General features: G+C 44.7%; 1 protein-coding gene across 3 annotated transcripts in view; it reads right to left on the bottom strand.

Annotated features, from left to right (window-relative positions):
* RNF220 (ring finger protein 220) overlaps window positions 1–25,137 on the bottom strand; it is a 210,489-nt gene that overhangs the window by 4,403 nt on the left and 180,949 nt on the right. For all 3 annotated transcript variants that reach the window (XM_036387777.2, XM_036387778.2, XM_036387779.2), the window contains 4 exons: window positions 23,919–23,974; window positions 22,120–22,198; window positions 7,346–7,454; window positions 6,135–6,209 (listed from right to left, as the gene is read on the bottom strand). In XM_036387777.2, the coding sequence (XP_036243670.1) occupies window positions 6,135–6,209; window positions 7,346–7,454; window positions 22,120–22,198; window positions 23,919–23,974 (319 nt within the window). The remainder of the gene's footprint in view (window positions 1–6,134; window positions 6,210–7,345; window positions 7,455–22,119; window positions 22,199–23,918; window positions 23,975–25,137) is intronic.

Here is a 25,137-nt window from a genome sequence, read left to right as displayed (position 1 = left end):
GACTTTAGCAGAACCTGCTTATTTAACATGCCTCTTTGCTTATGCTCAATGCCTCAGCTTTGGATCTCCAGAATTAGAAATGGCAAGCTCTACTCTGCATGTCCCAGTAAAAACTTGCTGCAGTGGTGAAAACACGAGAGAAAAATCTGAACATCTGCCCCTTCTGCCACTGTGCTGACATAGCAGCACTCCCAAGGGGCTCACTAATCTGGAGGCAAATGCCACGAAATATCCTGTTTCAATTGAGTCTCTGCTCAGTTTCATGTGTTTCCCTTTTCCTTGGAGGCACCTGTTGCATCTAGTTGCCCTCCTGGCATCAACTTTGTAGCTGGAGGGGGTCCCAAAGGAAGTGGCAGGGAGGTGCTGAGGAATTAATTCACAGCATGTTGTCCGAGGGGCAGCAGCTGGCAGCTGCCTGTTCAAGCTTTCTTGTGCGCCCTGAAAAGCAGAATTAAGTGTGCATGGGGACTTCAAGCATTCCAGATGTGACTAGTGCCCACATCTGTGTGCATGCTCTCCTTCCTAAGACAGGCTTACTAGCAAGAAGCAGCAAGGCATCGAACCAAAGGCTGCAGGTGCTCACTCTAAGCACCAGCCCTCTGCACTCGGCCCACAGGGATGGCAGAAATGAAATCAAGTGCATCTTTGCTCTCCTCCATACCAAAGCAAGGTCAGGTATGCAGTTCCCTCACACTACAGGGAAAGGGAAGATGGCTGGATCTATCTTGCCAGACCTTGGGATCTCTGTCCCAGAGATGTGTTTTCTGCACCACATGCTGATGGCTTTAGGGGGATTCACTCTCTCACTTAAGGCTGAGAGCTGCACATGCATAGCCAGAGACAAGTTTTCAACCATGTCACAAAGCAGAACCCAACTACATGGAGCTTGACCTATTTTCTGCAAAAGCTGCATGATCACAGATTGATTTAGGGCAGTGGGGGATACTGCTTCACCTGCACGTGGGAGGCACAGCTCATCCTTGAGCTCTGAAATGTGGTGCAGGCTGCACGTGGCACGCTGGGCCCAGTGCTCTGGGTCTCTAATACTTTGGACACTTGGGGATGCATTTTCTTCATATTTGCATTTCTTCATATCTTCATATGAAAGTGTCCTCCTCTGCACACATAAGCATGTGTGGTAAATTCTGAACTAATTCCTGATTCTTTACTTTTTAGATTGAAGTTGCCCAGAACCTTGTTCCTTACATCTGACTTTTCAGTGTAGGTATATAATATTTCTCTGGACCAGTGATTAAACTCTCCTCTCTTGTGGAGAGGCACATAAGCTTGTACACACACACATGCTGGCACAGGCACAATGAAAAAGCGTTTGCTCCCCCACTGCTCACCTGCCAGCTGGGGTTACTAAACTTTTCCCGTGAAATAAAAATGCTGTGGAATAATAAGTCCCACCTGTCGGCCATTTCTTTTTCTTTTTTTCCAGGTCCTTCTGCTCCTTTCATCATAGCTACATGGAAAAGCCTTGATGTGTTATAGCTGTGTGTGCTGGAGTAAAGGCCACCTCAGCTTTTCCATTATAAACCCCAGTTTTGAGGGGTTTATAAAACTCTGCTGCAAGAAGTTTGCTCCAGGGCTGTTACAAAGCAAAGAAACGGGGCTGGAACCAGGAAGGAGTTTATTTTTTCTCCTCCTTTCTTAATTAAAATTTGGCAAGTGATTGATCCACAATACAGGCTAATCACTTGGGGTAGTAGTTTGAAAAATGCATTAACGAGAGCTGAGATGTTGAAAAGTCGTTAGGGCTTACATGGTGCCAGGAAGGATTGGACTAGTTTGTCTTAAAATTGACTCTTAAAAAAATGGTATGATGTGTGCTATAAATTGGCTAAAGCAAGGAAACTCACAAGGAAGGATTTAGGCACTTCCTGCTGTCCCGTGGGTCTAAAAATGGGCAATTTCCAAGAAGAATATGCTACCAGGACAGAGAATAAAGAGACAAAGAAACAGAGCGGGCAAAGAAAGTAAAATCGAAGCAGAGAGATGACAGGAAGGGCCCCAACCAAGAGCCAGCTTCTTGCCAGGAAAGGAACTGAATGCCAAGATCCAATTCTCAACCAAGGTGTCAGCCTCCTCTCCCACCCATGCCTCCACACAAGTGTGGAGCTTCTTCTCTGCAGATGCTAACTCCCAGAGAAAGAGCTGTCCTCCACTGCCATTGTGGGTACCTCCAGCTGTCAGGTAACAGGGTTAAAACACCAGGAGAACAACTTCTTTCACCAAACCTCCTCAAAGGGTAGAGCTCATCCCCCCAGGCCACTGGAGGCCAGAACTGAAGAATGCTTTAATGAATTAATAACCACAGAGATGAGAACATCATGAAGGCTCAAGCGCAGCATCCATGCAGCTGCTGACTCAGGAGGTCTCTATATGTTGCTGAAGCACTGAGGAATCCCCCAGAAGGGCTGCTCTGTATCTGTGCTGTTCTGTACAAAACCAATCCAGCCCACATGGCACATATGGTCCTAGAGCCTAGAAAGAGTGGCAAGGCTAAGGATGTAGTAATTACCAAAGATATAAATGTGTCAGCTGCAGAGCACACGTATATATCGATGGATCCCCTGGAAGCATTTTGTGATGAAGAAGGCTTTTTAGAAGTGATTTTTTCCTGCTCTTGTAGTTGTCATTTTCAAATAAGCCCAAGACAGGCAGGCACAAGCCTGAAGTCAGCAAATACACCTGGGAAATGCTGGATCTGGCTTGTACAGGTGATGGGGGAAACTCAGTAAACTGCATTTGTTCAAATAAACCTGTCCTCCTTCAGCCCTTGCACTGACCAACAGCTCCATCACTGGCAAACAACAGCCTGACTTAAGTTTCCAGCTCCATTTACCTTGTAAAGAAGGATACCAGGGACTGGGAAATCACACAACTACAGCTCAGAGGGATACCAAGAACTTGCTGACCCATTCCCTGGGCAAGATCACCTCCACCTGAATTACTGCTGACAGACACACATCAACCGTGTTCTCACAAAATTCCAAGGATGTGGGCTCCAAACCTCCCCAGGAGATCACTACAGCAGATGGACAATCTCTTCTGCTAGAGAACTCTCCTCAGGAGAAGGAAAATACAAATCTTAGCCACTATTAGCTCTAAGGTCCCCTCTCAGGGGAAGGATGGAGATTGGGCAGACTCTTACAGAGGGAGATTCATCCCCTACCACCCCATGACTTGGGCTGCAGTCCAACAACCAGCTGAGGATGGACACCAACCATGAAGACTGTCAACATTTAAGGAAAGGAACTCCACCTGCTGCTGCCCAGGCTAAGTCTGACTCCTGCAACATCATTTACTCTCCTATCTTTGAAGAACCTGCATGTTTTCAGGGCTTCTAAAAGGGATCACAGGTAAATCACTCCATGATTTTAGTTCTCTTAAGGCATATCCAGGGTCCCTTTCTGCAACCCCAGCCTTTGCTTCAGAGATGGATTATCTCTGGTCAATGTTTCAACCCCAGAACTTGCAACCTGTTGACGTGCTGAGCTCCAGCATAATAATACCTAAGCTAGAGAGTCCAACAACCATTTGTAGAGTTAGTGATTAAAAGTCTCTTCCTTGCCCTTACCAACAGAACAGTTATAATTTGGAATTGAACATCAAGAGGCAAAAGTCGAAAAATTTTATTTTCATGAAGTCTAAGCATTTTAAGATCCAGTCCTCATCAGTGCCCTAAACACTATCAAGACAGATGCTCAGATCATTGTACTATTGTATCCTACAAAATGTTTAAACCTTAGGTCCATAGACACATGTGAGCATCACGTTTCACCCCGTCTTCAAGACCCTGCAGAGGTTTAGAAGTGCTCCAGGGCACTCTGAGCCTTCGGTTCTAGAGCCTTGTTCAGTACATGATCCTTGCTCTCTCAGGCACACTCACACTCTAAGTTAATATTAGATCTTGGCTGGGCATGTAGGCACAGGCACAGAGGAGAAAGGGGACTTTTCACCAGCGTGGATGGCAGATCTCCAGACTGTTCAAAAGGGGCCGGAAGCCTGACACAACCCGCCTGCTCCAACTCCTATTAACTCCAACAAATTGTTTATTGCACAACAGCAGAAAAACGCTGCCCCTCTCCCCCAGCCAAGTCTTTCCATGTGTGCTGCACGCGCAGGCTCCCTCCTCCCAGCCCACTGGGGAGCCAGCTTTATACCCAGGGAAAGGTAACAGCAGCGATTATTACACACACTATCCCACAGCTCCTCGCTTGTTAAAAAAAACAAGAGTCTCTTTTGTGCCCGAAATAAAAGGAGATACCTTAATTAGAACAATGCAGGTTGGTAAGCATTAAACACTGAGCCCAGCTGCTGTATGCCATTAAATTCATAAAAAAGGAGGGGGGAAGGAGGGCAGTCTTAACGAGATTACACACATTGACTTTGATCAAGACACAAAAGCACCAAGGCGTTCCAGGGTTTTTATTGCTGTCTTCAGGCTACATTTTAATGGTTACATTAGAAACATGCGAACACAGGCTGGGAGATTTTTTTGAGATGGGAAAGGGAGTGCAAGCATGCCTTGTGAAAAGGCCTGGTTTAATAAATTGGGGGCTGCAGGGAGAGGCTAGGACTGGGGAACACATGAGTAGTCATTTATTAATTGCTTCCCCTATGCAAGTGCCAAGTCCTAACATGATATCTTGCTGGACTACTCCCATCCCGCCTGCCTGGTCAGCAGAAGAGCCATGTGCAGATCACACACAGCCAGATTCACCACCACCTTTCTCATAGAGCTCTGGGGGGAGATGGCTTCCCCTCTGCAAGGGAAATGTTAATCCCTCGGCACCTGGAGTGACTTTCCCTGTTCTCATGAGAGGCTGCGACTGTTGAACATGACAAAAAGGGACCTGACTGAAGTTGAACTAAGTTGCTGCTGAGCCTAAGAACAGCCTGAAATTAGTGCCACAGATTTAGAACATGACTTGAGGCTGGTGGGAAGAGGAGAGGACAAAGACTTCAGAGTAAAGAAAATTAAGAGGAAATTAGTGTTTTATCTTGTGCTTGTAGCACCACTGAAAGACAAGACTACACCTCACTTAGCAAAAGTTGCAGAGCACATATTCATCCAGACACCTCACAGCAACATACCCACATATGTGTCTTTTATAAGATGCTGCTAAAATGTTTACAAAAGCTTGTATAACGTAAATAGTGACGGGGTGTAGCTGAAGAGCTATAAAATACAGCCCAAGGGATAGCCAAATTATTGAGTTGCTATTAGTACTCAAGCCCACAGGCACTTCACCATCCTGGTAACTTTTCTTGGACAAGACTTTTAAAAGGCAGGATTTAAAGGAGCACGATCAGCTTAATCGTAATTCCAAGCACACAATGTGTTTTATAAAGTAGAGTAATGCCTTCCAGGAACAAGTTTTTAGGAGTGCCATTCCCTTATATTTTTTTGCAACCCAACACTATATCATCTTGCTAACAGGAGAACTAGAAAGCACAATTGACTATTTTTCCACTCCCCAGCCTGAACAAAATGAAAGCTTGAAAATCAGCGGCAGAGGGGATGGTTAAAGGCTGATTAAAGCCCACAGTTTTAACACAGGAAAAGAAAACACTACTGGGACACCTATTCAATGCTCAAAGTAGGTCCCAATCTTGTAAACAGAATGGCATATGCTTGAAAACCACAGAGTGCTATTCCAAATAACCTAAAAAACATAGATTCACATTATGAAAGCCCCCTTCCATATCCTCCCTCCTGAAGATGATTCCCTTTGCTTCAGGGGAATATTATGTTTCTCAGAAGCTACCCATTCCATGAAATCTCAGTGGATTTGGCCTCCATTCTCACAGCTTTACCTCTCTGCATGGATGCCCCACAGAAAATCACTGAAAGGCAAGGCAGCCCCTGGCACAGAGCTCTTCCCACAGCAGCAGAGGAAAAGGCAAGGGGCAGGACAGAGCTTGGGTCGCAACGACTCCAACAACCATGTCAAAGCTAGAGTGGAGTGTTAAACAGCCAGGCTTGGGAAATCTGCAAGCACAGCACTGAGATTGTTTAAAATAAAGCAAAAAGCACCCTCCCCTGTGGCAATCTAGAAAAAAGTATCTGAGAAGAGTGGAAAAAGGCTGTAAGTCAACAAGAAAGCAGACAAGAGCCTCACCAGAGTCCGCAGCCAGCATTCTTCACAGTGCACATGCCAGCACTGAATAGAAGTCAGGGGCATTGTGTAGGAGTCCTGAGGAAAAGAAGCAAACATATTATTTCCATAGCAGTGATCTAGTGACTCTTCACTCCCAACCCCATCACAATGCCTTTCTTTGTGGGTAACACTGTCTTGTATTTTGTTAAAAAAGTTGGTTAAAAGAACAAACTTGTGTAATATGTAAGTTGTATTTTTGTAATGTTTGTACAGAAGTGGCAGAAAGTCTCCTTCAATCCCTTTTCTTGGCTTCCCAGAAGTCCTGTTGGAAGCCCATAATCCACTCAAGTGATGACCTAGCTCAGAAGAGTTATCACAAAAGCATCTGAAGTTGCTCTGGCCACCTGCCATTATTCTCATCAGAAAGGTCACCAGATCACCTGAAAACCAGTGACAGGGTAAGATCAACCCTTATCACAACTCAGCTCTGCAGGAACAGTGTAACTACATCCCAAGAATGCTGCTGCTATTTCAGCAGACATGCCTTCTCAAGTATCTATCTTTTCTCATTGCTAACAAACCTCTGGAAATCAGCAGCCAGCTGCTGTCCCTTCTATGGGATGAGTGACAAGGGCTGCACTCCCACACCTCCAAACTGTGAGCTGGCTGGGAGACAGAAGCCTGTGCATCAAGCTGAAGTTGCAGAGGGAGCTCTCCACCAAGCAGAATGTTTTGTCCTCAGAAGAACACAAACCCAACAGGAGACGTAGAGCCCTGCAGGCTTGGACCATCAGAGGGAGCTGCTGCCCTTCCTGAGGAAGGCCACAGCATCACCAGAGAGCACGCAGGACATTGGCAACTTTTATATGCTCAGGCAACATCCCTGTTCCCAAATCAGAGAAGGTGAGCCTCTGATCACAGATTCTGCTCTCTCCTGTGTACCTAAATTTGCACAGCCAGGAAAAGGATGCTGGTATCTGGGAGTTTTCTACAGGAAGGCAGAAAGTCTTCTGAAGTTGGGCCTTTCTTGATCCTGATATAGAGCGACAGCTACAAATACCAGTGAAACAACATAATTCATGCAGAAATTTGAGTTATTAAGACCTTAATTTGGAAGGCTAATTGGTGATGAGCTCCCCCAGTCTGCCTGAAAAAGGAGAAAAGCTTCTCCCCTCCTCAGCAAAGATACCAAGACATTTCTGATTCATTACCACGAGTGGAGTGCTACTCACCATGCAAATGAGACATTTATAGCGGTCCCCACGGGAAAGCTGCCTTTCTAACTCACGGACACGAGCCTTTAACGCTTCAAATGTTGTCACTGCGGAGTCTTCTGTAATTCTGCAAAAGATGATGAAGAGTGACCATCACTGAGCACACAAGACTGTTAAGAGTTTGGGGGAAAAAGGATCCCACAATAGGTACTGCACAGGAAACTGCATCGTATTTCAAACTAATACATCCAACTTGGGTTAAAAAAGAACTGAAAAGCCTGGTGTGAATTCTTTAAAGTGTCTTTCTAAACACTTCCAAACACATCACAAAGGAACACAACCAGTGCTGGAGTTGCCAGCTTCATACACAGCGAGACACAGACATTTAAAGAACAGATATTTTTGTTAAGGTTTTTTGCTTGTTTTCTGCCTTTTTTTTTGTCTCCCTTAAGAGATTACTTAGGACCACATGCTTGAGACAAAGTTCTGTATGTTGCTTTAAAGCTGCTGATATAACTTTTTGTGGGCAATAGGAGCTGTTCTTCCCCTTAGAGAGTGGAGGTCTTTGCTGGCCATCAGCTTCGTGAAATGCAAAATCAGCTCATTACACAGGATCAACACAACAGCTTATATTAATGAAAGCCCCAGCTTTTTGATTCTAATACTGAAAGAATGGAGAAACCAAAAGCACTGGACACGGTGCCAACAGGGTGGCTATAAAAGCAGCTTTACAATCTCAGCTTTCCCATTTCCTAGGGTCATTTTTGATGGGCAGCATTATCTCTTTTGTCACAGAGGCACTGTGCTGAGGCCAGGCAAGTGTATTTTCATGGTTCTGCAAGGCTGCTGAAAAGAGCAACTCGCCAACCTAAAAGCAAGGGCAGACAGCAATGCTTAGCAAATGAAATACAGGGAGCATTACAGACAAGGATGTGTCATTCCAGCATGCTGCAAAATCTGATTTCTACATTGTGCAGCCATAGGGAGGGGCCCTTAAGTATTCCCCAGAAAAGATTTAGAGAATTGACATAAAGGCTCTCACTTTCTTGAATAAAACCAAAACCAACAATTTTCATGTGTGTCAGCGCATTTCCGGCATCTCCAAGCAGACTCCAGCTCAGAAGAACCTGAAGAGCATCCCAGCACCAGAAGCTGCATCATCAATCACAAGATAACCCACAGTGGCACCTATGTCTTCTACCTTTTTAGAGGATGATTCATCAACAGGTGGCTAAAGCACAGTCTAGCGGAATTACTACAACCAGTGAAGTGAGCTGCAATCTCAGCACTCGCTGCAGGCAGGCACTCACTCCTTTGTTCATTAGTCACTTATTGCTAGCATGCAGGGAGGGACTTGGGGTTATCTCCCACAAGCTGATTCTGATGACTTTTCCCAAGGCTTTGGTAATGGAACTAGTCAAAGAGATCTTGGGTGATTTTCCTAATTGTGATACTTCAGAAGAAAGTGAAGCTGCTGGAATGCATATGGTTAACTACCAGTGCTACAAAGCTCCTTCAACTTCACTCCTGCCTTTGTACTGATGAGACACGCTCTGCATGAGCTGAGATCTTCATCAGAAGGAGATTCATTGCAAGTGACAGCTGCCAGCAAATGGCAACAACTTTAAAACTGCAAAAAAGGTAAAGAAATACAAATGTCCCATGATAGCCTAGTTGGTGAGGACTGTCTGGGGACAGGGACACTGAGGAGTCAAGTCTTGGAATCCATAAATACTCTTTGGAGCAAGATGAAAGAGTTTCAGTAGGAGACAGCCCTCCCTGCTGTGAAAACACCCACTTGCTCCTGCTCATTGGTATAAATTATTACCATATCCCAGCTTGAGTTCTCACCCTCAAGAAAGAGTTGCTAGCATTTTCAAAGAAAGTCTAGAAAGGTGTTAGTTTTGTCCAAGGAAGAAACAGATTTATTTATTTATAGCTTGAAGATTATTGTTGGCTGAGAAAATTGTTTCTCTTCCAGTCTGGCCCACCATTGAACTGATGCTGGCTGAACGCTGCAGATGAATTTGACTTCAGGGAGTCCATTTCTCCTTCCTGCATGCACAAGGGAACTGGAGGTGTAAAGGCAGTGAGTGTGACTCCTGCCCAAAGCAGGTGGCAAGCAGAACCGCAACCCTTGCTAAATTCTCCTTTTACCATCTGTGGAGCTACCTGTTCTCCTCAGATGGGTGGGCAACTCAGAAAGGAAAGGGAAAAGTTGATTCCTTGAACAGATACAAACAAATGCCCATTCATCCCCAGTCCCAACCCAGTAACAGTCAAAACTTGAAAAGGAAAAAATTGCCACTGCAACGACTAGAGAAGATAGAAAATGGTTTGTTTATAGAAACCTAAACAGCTGACCCCCACTGGCCAATTTCGGAAAGTCTCTGAGATAATCGCACCTGTCCAGTAATAAACGAATGAATCAGAAAAGGAGGCTGAATAGAGGTATAAGCAATAATGCTCAGAGGCTGCCTGATACAATGGCCAATCAATAGGAGGGCTGTAGATCAGGGTGCTAGTTAGCTGGAAAATTACCACACCGCTGCATGCGTCACGCTGTAGGGATCCTGGACAATCAATGTGGGAGGTATTGATTTAGTTATTATCACTTCATACGCTCCAGACATTGTTAAATATACATTTATTAACAAGACTGGGGTGCATTGGTAAGAGAGGGAGCTTTAGCCACTGCGATACCTCCCAGCACTGATCAAAGCTCAGCTATGACAGAATTTAAAACTCCATGTTCTTCCTGCCAAGCAAGCCCACAGGACAAATCCTGATGCACAGCACAGTGCTAAAGACACAGCTCCTACTTCACATGAGAGATAGGAGTTTTGGCTCTAAGTGAACATTTTGCACTTGAGATTTCAGGAAAACCTCTCAGAGCAGCAGCAACAAGGGATGTGGCAGCCAAGGGTCAACCCAAAGCGAGCGATAATTGCACGGTTGCTTCGGAAAAGCTGGAGGAAATGAGGTCAAGGGAAATAGGGAGAACATTAGTAAATAAAGGAAACTGAAACTACCTCCAGGGATGGAATAAAGACGAGAGTCACTTCCCATGTGTCTGGCTCCCGTGGTGGCCAGCGTACTTGGGACACATGCCATTCCATTTAGTGTCATTTTACCGTCAACCTGCCGCTTGTATCCTAAAGATAAGCATCGCTTAGGAGCAACTCTTCCTGCAGCAGCAATCTTGGGAACTCCCTCAGGATTCCCTCTTGTGTGTGCACCTTGTTTGCGCTTGCCTGGACACAGCTGGGAGCAGCCTTGGGCAGAATTTTTACAGGGTAACGCCAGGGTGGAGCGAGGGTCAGAAAGCCAAGTGCCATGGACAGGGGAAGGCTGTGTACAAGCTTCCCTGCCAAGTGAGGCAGAGGGAATTACGGAGAAGGAATTGGCTCTCTGCTTTGCCTTGACCTCATGCTGGATGCAGGAGGACTCTTAACAATTTTGCGCCTCAGCGCTCTGATTTGACGTGTTTGGATAACGTCATTTATCAGCCTCCAGGGAGACCTGCTGAGCACAACTGCTGCCAAGAGCTATACCTTGAGCCCCAGTGCTCATGCTTCTCCAGCAGGTGCGAGAGGCCTCCCCAATACCTGAACTGTCCTCTCTGGCTGAGGACGTATCAAGAGGGCACCTCCATCGTGCAGTAGAGACTCACTGTGACAACACCACACACAGGGGAGCCTGAGTGAGAATGCTTATACAAGAGCAAAAACAGGAAGGGAGGGCTCCTTGTGGAAGAAGCTGGGTCCTGTACTTCTCCCTGGACTTCGTGGTTAAGTTTTCCACACCTTGGCAGTCACAGCTGAGGATGCTGGGTATCAGGAAGCAGGTCTGTGAGACTGGGCAGACAGCATGTGATAATTTTCAGTCTTTGTGCCCAATACATATTTTTCCACTACTCATAGCATTTTCTCCTGAGCACTGAAAATAAGAACACTTTCTTTCTCTGAGAAAATCCTTGGTTTGTGCAGGTACAAGGCCAGAAGAAGCGCACAGAAACACAATGGTAGAGGAAAAAGGACCTATCTGTAGCTTTGAGCAGCAATCGCCTCCTGAGAAATCTCCCCTGGGAAATGGCCACCCCCCTCTTTGCTAAAAAACTTAAACCCAAACACTGGTTATTTGTTAAACATTAGCATGCATGTGATCTTTGTTTCTCCAAATTAAATCGAGCAATTCCTACCCGCTGTCCCAGTGGGCAATCACAAGCAATTCCGTTAATTAAATTATCTCTGATTCTGCAGCTCTGGAATCTCTCAATTGACTAAGTCTGTGCTTTATCATCAACAAAATACTGGACCAAAAAGGAAACAAAAAAATGCTGATGTCAGTGTGATTGGCCTTGGTTAACCCTTCCCAGCTGGGTATTAAGGGCTGCTCAAGAAACGGCTGTACTGGAGCAAGCCCAAGAGTGAGAACCTTGTACCACAGATACCAGTAGCAGCTGTTCACTTGTGTTTCCTTTTGACTGTACATAAAAACACAAACACCACCCTGTCCCTTGCATCCAGCATCCTGCCTATTTGGGAGCCACAGAAAGATGCAAACTGTTAGCTGCTGAAGAAGCAGGAAAACGCCTCAAAGAAGCCCCTGCAAATACCCCATCCACATATTATCCAGATCACATTTGATGTATCCTGCTGTTGAGGAGTCTCCATAAAACATTCCCCTTTGGTTTATTTCAACTGGATATAAATTTTCCTTTCTTCATAAATGGCTACACTGTACACAGCATTCCATAAATTTTTACAATTCCACTGTTTGTATGTACCTTGTAAAAAACACTTAGCACTGATTAAATGCACCACCAATAAAATTTCATGGGCTACTTTTGACACTTGATATTTTGACCTTCTCTCTTCCTCATACATTTATTTTTGCTTTCCTCTGCCTGTAAACACAGACTGTCAGAGAGGAAAATGTACAGTACCACTGACACACCTGAAAGTGATGTATTTATTTTTAAACAAAGCCTTTATCCTCCCTTGTCTGAAGTGGAGAACCCAGCAGAACATACATGCCACCTCCCTGCACACCAAGGGCAGAGGTCATGTCACTAGCAGCTTACACATCATAAATATTAGAAACAGACTGGTCGATGCTTTGAAGGCAAAGTCAAGCTAAAGTAAGATTCCAGGAGCAGAGAAATTGCCCCAGGCCATGTCCAACCTCAGCTGTAGATGACAATTATCCTAACCACTGCTACACTGCAGGAGAGAAAGCCTGGTGCAGTCCTTGCTTTGTGGGGCACAAATCTTCAAGACCTGATAAAACGACCCCACCAACATCAGTGCACAATCATGCAATTGCAAGCCTTCTGTCATAGCCAATTTACATCTGGGTGAGAGTGCAACTCTTTCAGAGAAGAGACCCTGTTTCATTAGCCTGTAACATGCTGTACCTCTGTGACACCCAGGAGCACTGCAGAATGGCAGAGCACAGTGATGCTGTCTCAACTCTCACTCATACAATATCTTACACACAACTCCCTCACTACCTGAGTTTCAAACACTAACTGTAAACACCCCTATGTTTCTTGGGATAAGAACTGCTTTCATTTTCAATCTGATGAAATAATCTGCCCCTACTTTCAATTTAGCAAGCATCATCTGCAGCAAGTACGAGAGCTAAAGTTACAGGGAGTTTATTTTGACAGATGTGGGTGAGCAGCACTGAAGTCAGTGGGATATCCACAGACTGAAAGGACTTTTACACTGACTGGAGTGCAAGAACATAACATAAAGCTGAAAAAGCCCCTTTGCTACTAACAAGCAAAACACTTAAACTGACACTTAAGTTTTTAAAAAGAAAAGTGACAGGTGGCTTTAAAAGAAAACAGATACAGCTCAGGCATTTTCAGTATCTTAAGTCTCTGGAAGAAGCCCAGCATCAGGCACTGGTGGCAGATTGACTGTGAATCACCCCACAACATGTGGGCTACCAGACTGGCACAACGTACTGAGATTTTATTTCACTAGATGAGCTGGTTATAGCAGAAGGGGTTTGCATGCCTTGATGTAGAAAACTGCCCAGCAAAGCTGTTTACAGAAAAGCCATGTCAAATCACACCAAGTGAAGTTTAGACCCTCTAAAGGGTCTACAAGACTGCCAATGCTAAAAGCAAATCTCCTGGCAAGACATCAACGTTTTAGGAGTTGGCTTCCCCTTTATTTAGCTAAAAATCTCATTTATTGGGTTTATTTGTTTTTAGACTAACCTCCTTTAAAGAGGCTGACTTATAATCCTGTAAAACGTTGTCACATGTATTGAGGAAATTGGCAAGGATGCTAATTTATTGTCCTCTAGGAAAAAAAAAGCCCTCTTTCCTTGATTAATGTATGTTTTTGTATTGTAAGATATTAAAGAATGTTGCTTCACCTGTGATTATAGAGAATAGTTTGCTCTGGCAAAGTGCCCTGGCTTCTGGTTGCCAAGTTATGAATAATGCAATGTTCCCCATTCTAATTTCCGTGTTCTAAGTTGTGAATTTGGAGCAGGGTGCATGCAAGGGCACACACACGATTCCGAGGCGCTCTCAGTCATGGGCACCTCTATTTTATACTTGCTTGCACAACTTGTTAATACTGGCATTTGCTTGCCAAATTCAGAGTTTGCTTCTGACTAATTTCATCTTGATGCAAACCAAAAATGTTGTCTCTTTTTTTCCCCACAGAGGAATTATTTCTCTTACACTTGCATGCACCGCCGCAATACCACTGAGGGGAGCTTACCACTGCAAGAAGGCGTTTTAAGCTGCATTTAGTAGGGACTTGGGTAAAGATTCCCTGAAGAATTTAATGACAGAATAATTAATTTTGCTTTCGCATCTTCCCCGCCTCCATAACACAGAACCCAACAATGTCTTTACAGAAGCGGGAAGTAAATTCAGGCGCTGGCTCTTTCTCTTCCCTTTTTTTGGCCCATGTTTTGCTGGGACACATGTGCCCAGCCCCAATCAAAACAGAGACAGATGGCACTGCTGATCATTCAGAATGGAAGGAGCCTCGGAGTCAGCATGTTTAGATGCATTTGTAGGGCTATGCAGTATCCACTGGCCACTGGGACTGATTTAAAAAGGCGGCGAGTGAAAGTCTGAGCTTGCGCCAAAATTTTAAATGTGCCATTTGAGCAATTATGGTTCGACATGAAAGCTGGGAGAAAGAATGCATAGGTCATTCTGATTAGATTTAGAGACTATGTTCCCGTTCCAAAGAGAAAATAAATGCAATCCCATTGCTTTACTGGAGCAGCTTTGGTGATAAAGAAAAAAGCCATGCTATGGAAAAGTGGTTTGCCGTAGCAAGGTTTTGTAGAGGCAGCACAGGCTGAATCAGAAAATGATTCTCTAAACAATGTTCCTAAAGAGAAATAATGACTCATCTAATGTGTTAATATCTCTATTCACTTTTCAAACATATCCTTCTTCCTGGAGACTCCAACTGTATTTCTAACAGATCTGTGAAAGTGCATTGTGGTCTCTATCTTAATACAAGCCAGGGCCACAAAAGTCAGGAGGTGGAAATGGAAAATGCAGCTCCTCTCCTTGCTGAGGCATGCGGGCTAAAGGTTCCAGCCTACAGACACTTGCCTCCATCCACAAGTAAACATGTTTGGATTATGACCAAGCTCCATGTATAGCTAGGCAGGTCTATTTTTCTACTGCAAGACTTATGGCAGCTGTAACTTGTCATCTTACTGTGGCCTGGAGCTGGTCTGGGATTATTGGTAGCTTTGGTTGGACGATCAGGGCACAAAATTATAAAATAGCCATGAAATGAAAGAGGAATAGCAAATTCCTAGGGCTGAAAGTTGCTCAGAAGGTTGGACATGCAGCTGAGTCTTGCAGCCAGCCTCTGAGAGCAATTAAATAAATGTCTTCTACTCCCATGGCCCCCATCCAAATGCCTGAAATAAACAGGAAATATCTATGCTACTACAGCAGCACTTGGATTCATCTGTAGCCTTTTAAGGGCTTTACTGTGGAGGTGATATGCTTTCCAGAACCTCCATTCATGACTGCTGATTGGAGGCACCCAAGGGCAGTGCGATAACACATCCTCCAGACAGCTTCCTACAACTGCTGCTGCCGCCCTAGAACTTCTACACTGCTGCTGTTTCCTTTACAGGGAAAGAAAGGATCAGAATTAGCATCATTTAAGGTAATCGTGCCTTCAAAAAGAAACACGAGGCTATTAAAGGAGGCCAGGGCATATCAGTATCATATAACCAATTGTGGTCCCAGAGCTAGAAAAGGAAACCAGCAGAGCAGTGGAAGGACAGGTCACGAGCTGGCTATCTGAGGGACAAGCAGGAATACTTATGCAACTGTGTGGGAAACAACAGCTTTTTGCAGCAAAATAGTACAAATACAGTATTACACACTTTCATCAAAAATGAAGAAAGAAGATAATGGAGAAACAGGATGAAGTGCCTGTAGCAGTGGGGTGTAAGATTAGAAAAGCACTGACACTGAAGTGAGGACAAAAAATCAACATGGATATTAAACTACTTTAATTATATTAATTGCTGTTACTTTGGTTCTGTAAAGACAGTGCTGGGTTCTGTGTTACAGAGGCGAAGGAGATATGAAAGCACAATGAATTTTTCTGTCATTGAATTCCCTGGGAAATCTTTACCAAGCTCCAACTAAATGTGACTTAACACTCCTCCTTGCAGCAGTAAGCACCCCTCAGTGGTCCTGCAACTGTGCATGCAAGTGTAAGAGAAATAATTACCCACTTTACAGTTGTCCCAGACATGGTTTAATGAGAACTAACAAAACCGGTCCTTTTTAAAGTACTATTTTTTATTTTACTTACTAACTGTAGCCTAAGAAATGCATAAACTACCAAGAGCTGCAATTACAACCATCCTGCTGTCAATACAGCAGCTGGCACAGCACAAACACTTACTGAGTCCTGCCACAGCAGTTAGTGAGTGCCAAGGAAAGCAGTAGCCCTGTCACCATCAGCAAACAGCTGGCTTGTGCAGCCAGGGCTGCCCTTCAGCAGATGCAGGAGAGAGACAGCAAACTAGCAGAGGACAGGGCACAACATGATCCCTTTTCTGCTCTTCAAAGGAACATTTTCATTTAAACACAGGGAGTGCAACCTACATAAAGATAATTGTTACTTTTCTCTTGAGAGCATCTGGGCACCACACAAACATTTCCTAAAAAAATAGTATCAGTCCCTGCCTCTTAATTCTTGCAGCATAGCTAAGGGATGTGAAAAAACAGTCACATCCTCAAAGTATTTTCAGAAGGAACATGGCAATATCCACAATGCTCCATCAGAGACAATTTTAAACAAAACAGGCTAATTTTAGGGACAAGTCCTCTCTCTGACAAGCTGCTCACACATCTAAGGGCAGAATTCATCTGCTAGAAGGCAGCTGTTTGTGTTTTATAAGCTAAAGTTTCTCTTACCTATGGAATAACTCCAATATTTCACAGGGAATCATCATCCATCTAACTGAAGTACCCTCTAACAGACCATCAGCCTCATATCCCCTTTGAAATAGCACAGCTGAGCACTTGCTGGGCCACGATTTATTTTTTACCTTCTAAGACATCTTGGTAACTCTATAGCTCAATAGTGACAGTCGAATTTCACACTGCGATAGCCCCCCATCGATTTTTCATTCCCAGGAAGCAACTCTACAAATTAAAGTTAACAGCATTTCTGAAACTACAAAAAGAAAAAAGAAAAGAAGGGGCAGGCAAAGAGATAAATTGCAAGATGCCTAAACCACACCCCCAACATAGGAATAAAATTCCATCCTGGGTTTTTCACCAGTTACGCAGGGATGCAGAACCTACTGCCCCTGAAGCCAGAAGACCCCTTGGGTTTGCAGATGCTTCAGCTTTAAAACATCACAGGTTCAACAGAAGTATGAGTCTCTTCCTATATGAAGATGTCAAAATCTATAGAAAACTGCCTCAAGGCAAGAAATTAGACCAAACTTCTGGACAACACCGCATTAAACAGAGATACATCTACCCCCAGGTCTGAGCTTGTACAGTCACAGGCTGCCTCACTGAGCCTTGTTAACCACTGGCCAGTGAAGAACCGGACACTGATACAATTTCAGTTTGCACAGTGGTTATAATGTTTGAGACCATTATTGGCACATGCAACTTCTCTCCAACAGTTAAAAGAGGGAGCAGAATAAAGGAACACAGCCAAGCACTCTGCTCTCCACTGTCACATCCCAGAGGAAGAAGTAATGCCAAAGCCTCATTTCATAAAGAAATGAAGCATCTTTCTCCATACCCTTTCAGCACTGAACACCAGTACGAAGTACAAATACAGTATTACACACTACTGAATTACTCAAAAGGAGTAAAACCTAATAAAGATAAAAATCTGGACACAAGCAGCACAGCCCAGCAGCTCTTTCTCAGCCTTTGGCAATCCCACACTTCAATTCAGTGTCCTGAATCCTCTCCCAAGTTCACATGGGCTATTCTAGTACCGAACCCACCAGCAGCATCATGCTCTCAGCTTAGCAGAGCACAAAGGGTTGGTTCATTTATGAGTCAAGTTAATTTTTTAATTCTGTCTTTGCTATGAGATGCTCTTGTCTCCCATCAAAGCCTATGAATGGTGTGACACTGTGGAGAAGGGCTGGGTAGAACTTATCCTATGATGTGAATTCTCAACAGCTTCTGTTTTCTCCGACATACCAGCTTCAGCTGCTATGAAAGGGCTCCTTCCCTTTCAGGCCTCTGCTAATCCTCTGGCTTCACACTCTGCTCCTGCCTGGACGGGTCTGCCTGGGAGCAGGGTCTCTCCCCAGCAGACACTGCTACCTCCCTGACTGCTCCCACATGCCTGTCTCTGTGCACAAGGACCCCAATCTAAACTTTCCTTAATTTTAACTGATGCTCCTCCTCGTGCTGCTGCACCAGAGCCCCTCCAGAGCCAACGTTTCAAAACAGCTGGACTGGAAAGCGGTGAGGTGGGGGGGGAAGGGTAAGAAAGAAGAGACAGGAGAAATAAAACAAATACAATTGCTTTTTGTCTCTAAACCCCTCTTTTTAACCCAACAAGTGTCTCATCCAATGAAGCATGATAAGCATGAAGTGTTATATAAAGAAGATAATTATAAAGGGATTTAATGCTTGGCAGGCTTGTATTGCAAGGTTCAGAGCAGAGGTAGCATACTCACTTAAACAGCCTTGTGTCCGGGTTTGCTATTATGCGGGCAGCGTGGCTGGGGCCAAGTGGAATCAGAAACAAGATTTGTTTTTGAAAAAAAAAAAAAAAAAAGCACAGCCCCCTTCCCAGCGAGGATGGCAGTTTCAGTCCCACCTCCTTCCACTTCTGTCCCATCCCTGATTAATGATGTTGTCTGCCTGATTTATGACCCACCCCAGCAGATTAGAGTTTCCCTCTTCAACCTCCCCCTCTTTCACCCCTCCCAGAAGGCACAGCCACACTCCGTTGGAAATATTAGAGAATTATTAAATAAACATTCATACGTCATGTCTCTTCCCATACTGAGCTCATCGTAGTCAATGCTCAGCGGCCGGGCCCTGTTTGCTTTGGGGCTGACACCAAACAGCTGGAGTGATTCATGGAGAGGCTGGCTACAATGCTCTATGCCATACATCATGCTCGCAGCGCTCCCTGCCCCGGCGGAGATAAACTGATCAACCACAACGGGCTGGAATGAATTTATGACAACACAAAATTGAGGAAAACAAATGGGAGGTGACCCAGTGGGCCACTAACCCAGACTCTCTCGCTGGCCTGCAATCTAGTCTTGTAGCAGAAAGCAAAATTGAACATTGGCACTCTGAATTAAGATGCTGGCTTTTAACCCCAGGGAACCTCAGTTTCAAAATGGCAGCAGACCCTCACAAGGCAGGGAGAAAGACTTTTTGTGGGGAAGGTGCTTTTTGCAGCTCTCTGTGAGCAGCACTTCTGCTGAGGGTCCGACATCAGTGGAGGCCATCAGGGAGGGTGCCTGGGCAATTAGGGACCAGCTGCTCTCTGAGCAAAGCTGCATCTCGAGCTGAGGTAAAGGAGCACTGCACCAGCTGAGCTTTGCCTTGGCAATGGCTGGGGTCTTCAGCAGACAGGCAGGGCTCAGATAGTGTGATGCTCCTTCATCTCTCCCCAAGAGCCTTCAGCACCCCAGTGTCTCTTCTGGACACCTCACACTGGCAAGATTAAAAAAGCTCAGCACTGAGACACCTCACGGTTTGGGAAGGAGAGCCTGGGACAGCACCATGTCTCCCACTACCCCTGGCTGCCACCTGAAGTTCAACAATACACAAATGAGATCAACTTGTCCAAGTTAGTGATGATGTGGCACAGCAGAAAGAGCAGAGCAAAAAACACAGACTTACCCCAAACCCCATCTAGCTGTTCTACATGCAAGAAACTCTCCCACAAAACCCCATGTTTAGATTAATTTAAACCTATTCAAGTGAAGAAATTCAGCTGCGTGCCAAAAGGAGAACTGCTCAGTGTACTGTATTAATGGATTAAAAACCAAACAAAACTACACTATTCTCTTTGCCTAGACTTATTTTTGGAAGAGGGGAGGAAGGAACGTCATTCTTATGAGAGAAGGATCAATAGGCAGATCACTGCTAACTCTATTAGCCCCTGCTCTAAACAGAGAGCACAGCTGACACAGGTGCTAAGCCACGTGCTTCTAGACAATTTTAAAAATGCTAATCAGATGCTACACAAGGTTTAACATGCCAATCAATAATGTTCACATTTAAAGGCAAAAACTGAAGTTACAAACAATGGAGTAAAGTGATGCTGCCAAAAACTTCCTGTAAGCACCACCCAAAACAAGAAAAATGAAACCAATTTAGCTCCAGATTAAGAAACAGGAACTAGAGATGAATCAATTTAGCCTGTTGGGCTAGGTCGCCATATATCATGGCTCAGCAGTGGAGTGGGAAGCAGCCAGACAGTGAGAAACCCTTCCCCCTCCTTTTCTGTAGGCTTCTAGCTCTGATCCCTGTTATCAATTAATTTAACAGAACCCCTCTACACAGACAAGCACACAGAGCATTCAGACTCCTTAAATGGCAGGACAGAAACTATTTATCACACATGAATCTCAAAGGAAAGGAGAGAGAGAGGAAAAAAAAAGGTAGCTAGGAATTCTCCACCTGAAACACTGTCTTGTTTTCTGAACCTCGGTGAAATAAACTACCTTAAAAGAAAAGGTCTCTACGCTACTTTCAAAAATTAACATTATTGGAAAGACTGAACAAGACATTTGAAGAATTTCCTGTAATTTCTTTTGGGGTTTACTGACTTTTAGCAGCACTGAAGCTTTAGCAGGCAAGGTTATTGCAGAGCAAGGAGTGTGTGCACAGACACATACAGATGCTCGCTCTCCGCACGTCACAGCAGCGTTAGCGCGAGAGTTGTTTGGAAAGGATTCTGGGACCCTTCAAAAGGTGCTAGCTAAAGCCTCTTTGATCAGATTATTAAAGCTATGTCAATTTTATCACTTGAGCTCAAGTGTTCTGGAAAATGTCAAATCCTTTCAGCTCCTACAGTTTAAAGATTTTCAATAGGAGTGGATCTGGGAGGATGGAGGGCTGCTGCACTGACAGGCAGGAGGCCCAAAGGGAAGGCAAGCAGCAGCTGAGACAGAGGCTGACAGATTAGGGCAGAAGGGATGAGTCCTTGCCACCAAGACAGCATGCAATGGCTGGCTCACTCAAAGGACAAAGCTGGTTCTGCATTGACCTGCAGGCTCCCAGACTCAGTGGTCCTTGGCCAAAGTCTGCTAAGGAGAAGCATCGAATGGCAGACAGCCAACATCTGGGACAAGCTAACAAAAAGGGCTTGTAGAAAGGAAAGTGCCGAGACAGCAAAGCAGTGTTAAAGTTCCCTCTACAGCAGAGAGTTTCCCCAGTTAACTCTGATTGTGAACATATACTCTGCCAGGCTGCCTGAAATGTCAGAGACTCAAAAATGTGCCAGGGACACAACCTCTCAGGTCAGGACCAGGGTGGAGAATGAACTACATTAGAAAAATGACAACTTTCTGTTGTTTTAGGCTTGGACCATCAAATTTGTTCAAGCAGTAAGTCATCCCAGCAGCACATGGAATAAGGTTTAGAATAGAGGTTGTTACTAAAATGAGCGGTGCAGATAAATCCATTTATTTCTATTTCAGACTAGACTGCAGCACATTCAGTGAGCAGAAAGGGACAGGAAAGGAGATGCCCAGCAGTCCCTCCACTACTGTATATTAAAACACTGGGACTGAAACTTCTGAATCACTGAAAGGGTTGCAGGTAAAAAACTCAGAAACTGAGACATTATTTCTGTTAGGAACCATACAAAGGCTCAATATAGATCTTAAGGAAAAAGAAATCCCCTCTGTGAGACTTCTTCCAAGTAACAGTGCTGCTAGGGGGAGATTCTCTTTTGCTGAGAGATGAAAGATGGAAGATAGAGAGAGCAAGCATGGATCTATCTATTTACATAATTTAAAAGAAGGCAATTTGCAGTGGAGAGAAGCCCTTTGGAAGCTGTGCCCAATTCCATGTCACTGGGTACCTGCCCTCATAGATACCTGGTGGAGAATTCCCCACAAGCCCTCTGTTAACACAGCAGTGGTGAGTACTCCAAGTTCAGGCTTTGTGTTGCAGCACAATTTCCCCTCTCAGTGGTAAAAGCTTCAAATATGCCTACCTTCAGATTACCACTGCTGCTGGGAACACCAGATGGGACACTATGGCTATTTAAAACAAGAAAAAGGGAAGCTACCCACTTCACACTCACTTTTCAATGTCACTGTTCTTACAGGTCTTCTGCATGGTCTCCTGTTTACTGCTTTCACCATTACTCGTTGAGGGCATTTCTGTGGAGGGAAGAACAGAAAAATCAGTACAAAAACATTAAATCATTCCAATGAAATGATCTGAGCAAGTCACAGTTTCAGAGGACCCCAATGGGTCACTTTCATGCCAGTTCTTGGTAAGAGACAGAGAAGTGACTGATGCTAAGTGTCCCTGTCTGGCAGGAAGGGCTTCTCTGGACAGTGAATTTCTATGATTCAGGGCTCAAAATACAACTGCTCTGTTCTCACTTCATAGTCATCTGACCCGCACTGATGTACCCATTGTTTAAGACAGGATTAAATTCAGAAGGGTTGATGCAGCTGCCACATTAAAGTGCTCTTCTAGAAAGGTGGATTTGAAGCAAATCCACCCAGCCCAGACCCTGCTCTCAGCCTCTCCCATTTGCTGAGGCCTCACAGACACAAGTAGAGAAATATATACCAGGTAACAGAATGACAGAACAGTCTGCTCATCATGGCTGTTCCCAGCACAGCAGAGGGTGTGAGACACCAGGTGGAGATGAGAAGATGAACCAACCCCAGGGTTGTAGGTTCATCACCGTGAATTCAGGTAAAAGGTATGAAGAAAACACCTCATAGCAAATGTCATCAGGTTTGCCTCCTCATCACCTCCATGGCTGTAGCTACTAAAGCTGATAATACCTACAAGCAAGTGCTTCCACATGAGAGAAAATAAATGTGCTTGCCTATCCCACAGAAGGAAATGCCTGTGATAGATATCCTATGTTCTCTATTTAACCATCATGCCCTTGGCAAAACTGGTTCTGCTCCCTTCCCCCACTCCCACTGGCAAGCAGTTATATCTTGTAGGTACTTTCAAGGCTGGGAATCAAATGCCCAAAGCATGACAGGAACAGAACAGGGAACAAAATCACTGGGACATGTCTCTTCAGGTCGCTGAGCTTCAGTTTCCTTCCTAAGGGAGCTGCAGCAGCACTGCCCAGCTCTGGAAATGGATTTGGCATCTACAGCTGGAAAGCGCCAGGTTTTATTATTCTCATATTTCCACTAGGTTGCTGCTTACACTTACAGTGCTGCTGGCATTGAATAAAAACCCCCAGCAGTCAGATGGGTTTAGCACTTCCCCCTTTCTTCTCAATCCAATGAGCTTTCAAGTACTGTATGCAAACGTGCATATTCACATTAACTCCTTTGCTCTGGAGTCTCAACTACAGGTTATGAAATAGGACAGATCTTAGAGTTTCCACTCCTAAGGTGAAGGCTTCAGAGTGGTCTGCTTTTCTTGCCATACAAAGGCCAGCAAGGACAAGATCTACCCAAAAGATAAAAGTCTTTAGCATATCCTCTCAAAGAAGGGAAGAAAAAGCAGGTGGAAAAAACCCAATAATAAATGCACCTGTGTAGTTTAAACACCCAGCAGATGAACACCACCATCACATTGTCAAGCTCTGCTGGCTCATTCTGTAATACAGCAGTTTGCCTTTCAGTGACATGACATCAAGTCCATGCAAACCCTATCTCACATTACCATCCCAGTTAAGGTGGCACTTTTGGGAACTTCCCCAGCTGCCATTATTGACAATTAATTGTGCTGTAAAGTTCCAAAAAGATAGTGTGGTTTTATGTGCATACCTATCTGATGACACTCTGCAAGACTATCAGTAACTACCTCTTTTAAGTATTGGCAAGCAGAAGACATGGACTATCTATCTGCCCCCCTGCAGTATACATATTAACAATTTACTACTTCAACACTCACCGTCACTGGCCCATTTAGAAAACTCTGGCGTTATTCGAGTACTTGGTGTGCCACCACTAAAAGAGAAAAGGACAATATGCTAAAGGTTGAATACAAAAAATTTTGTTGCTCAGGAAACACTATCCCTTCCACCAACCACTCCTCTCTTAATACTTCTATCCAACAGTCTAAGTTTCAAAATGTGAGCAACTGGCCAGCCAAAAAGCATGCTCATGCTTCATGGCATCAGTGACACTACTGCATTTCTACAGAAACTCAGCAGAATTTCAAAGTGCTTTTACAAGCAACATCACCTCTTGTGTTGTAGAGGTGGGTAAACAAGTCCAGGAAACGTGCAATGAAGGACCTTGTAAAAACAGCAAAACAATGTGCTAGGTGCAAGCCACATGAAGGGACTGGATCTCCTGGCCTCAGGCCCTCAGTTCTCTCACCAAGCACTAAGTGTCTGTAGCCACTGATAACCAAGAATCCTCCTGCTACAACACCAGAGCCCTAGCTGTGAGGGAGCTTCAGCATCTTTGTGGCCCTGCTTTTGGACTAGCATGATAGCAAAGTATTGACTACTGGACCAATGGTTTGGATCCAGTGTGGCAAATGCCACTTTTCTATGGAGTGAAACCTAATTTGAAGTAGTGTTTGTGACAGGCTAAGCAGTAAGAAAATTTCATTTCACTGCTCTATCAATCACTTCAACCTTGACCCCACAGGATCACTCAGTGAAAGAGATAGAGGGGTAATTTAAGTCCTGTTTTATGCAGGGCAGGGGGCTTAGAAAGCAATCCTAGCTCCCTGTTAAGTCTCATTTTATTTGCCTGGAATGCCTCCCTGAGTGCCCTGAATGCTGGCTGCCTACATTCTCCACATATGTATGTGGGCAGAGCGCACATCCTGCCCCAACCCACCGCTGAATACAGAAGGATCAGTTTGCATGCCCCACAACATGCAATGAAGTCACACATGGGATGCCAGACTCCTACTGTGCCAACCAAGATACAACAGCATCACACTGTACTGCTAAGAGCCACATTTGATCATGAAGCAAGATGATGCATAAGGTCTTAGTCCAGCAGAGTTTCCTCATCGCCAGAATTCATCCTCTGTCCAGCACTGCTCAGGGCAAAGATGGCACTGGCAGGGCAGTGGGGTGGCTCAGAGAGGGTGAGTGTACAAGGAGGCTTTACTGAGGCTGCACAGGTAGAAACAGACCCACCTGCTGGAC

The sequence above is a fragment of the Molothrus ater genome, chromosome 9, assembly GCF_012460135.2.
Source record: "Molothrus ater isolate BHLD 08-10-18 breed brown headed cowbird chromosome 9, BPBGC_Mater_1.1, whole genome shotgun sequence".
Lineage (NCBI taxonomy): Eukaryota > Metazoa > Chordata > Aves > Passeriformes > Icteridae > Molothrus > Molothrus ater.
This window is presented reverse-complemented; position numbering and strand designations above follow the sequence as displayed.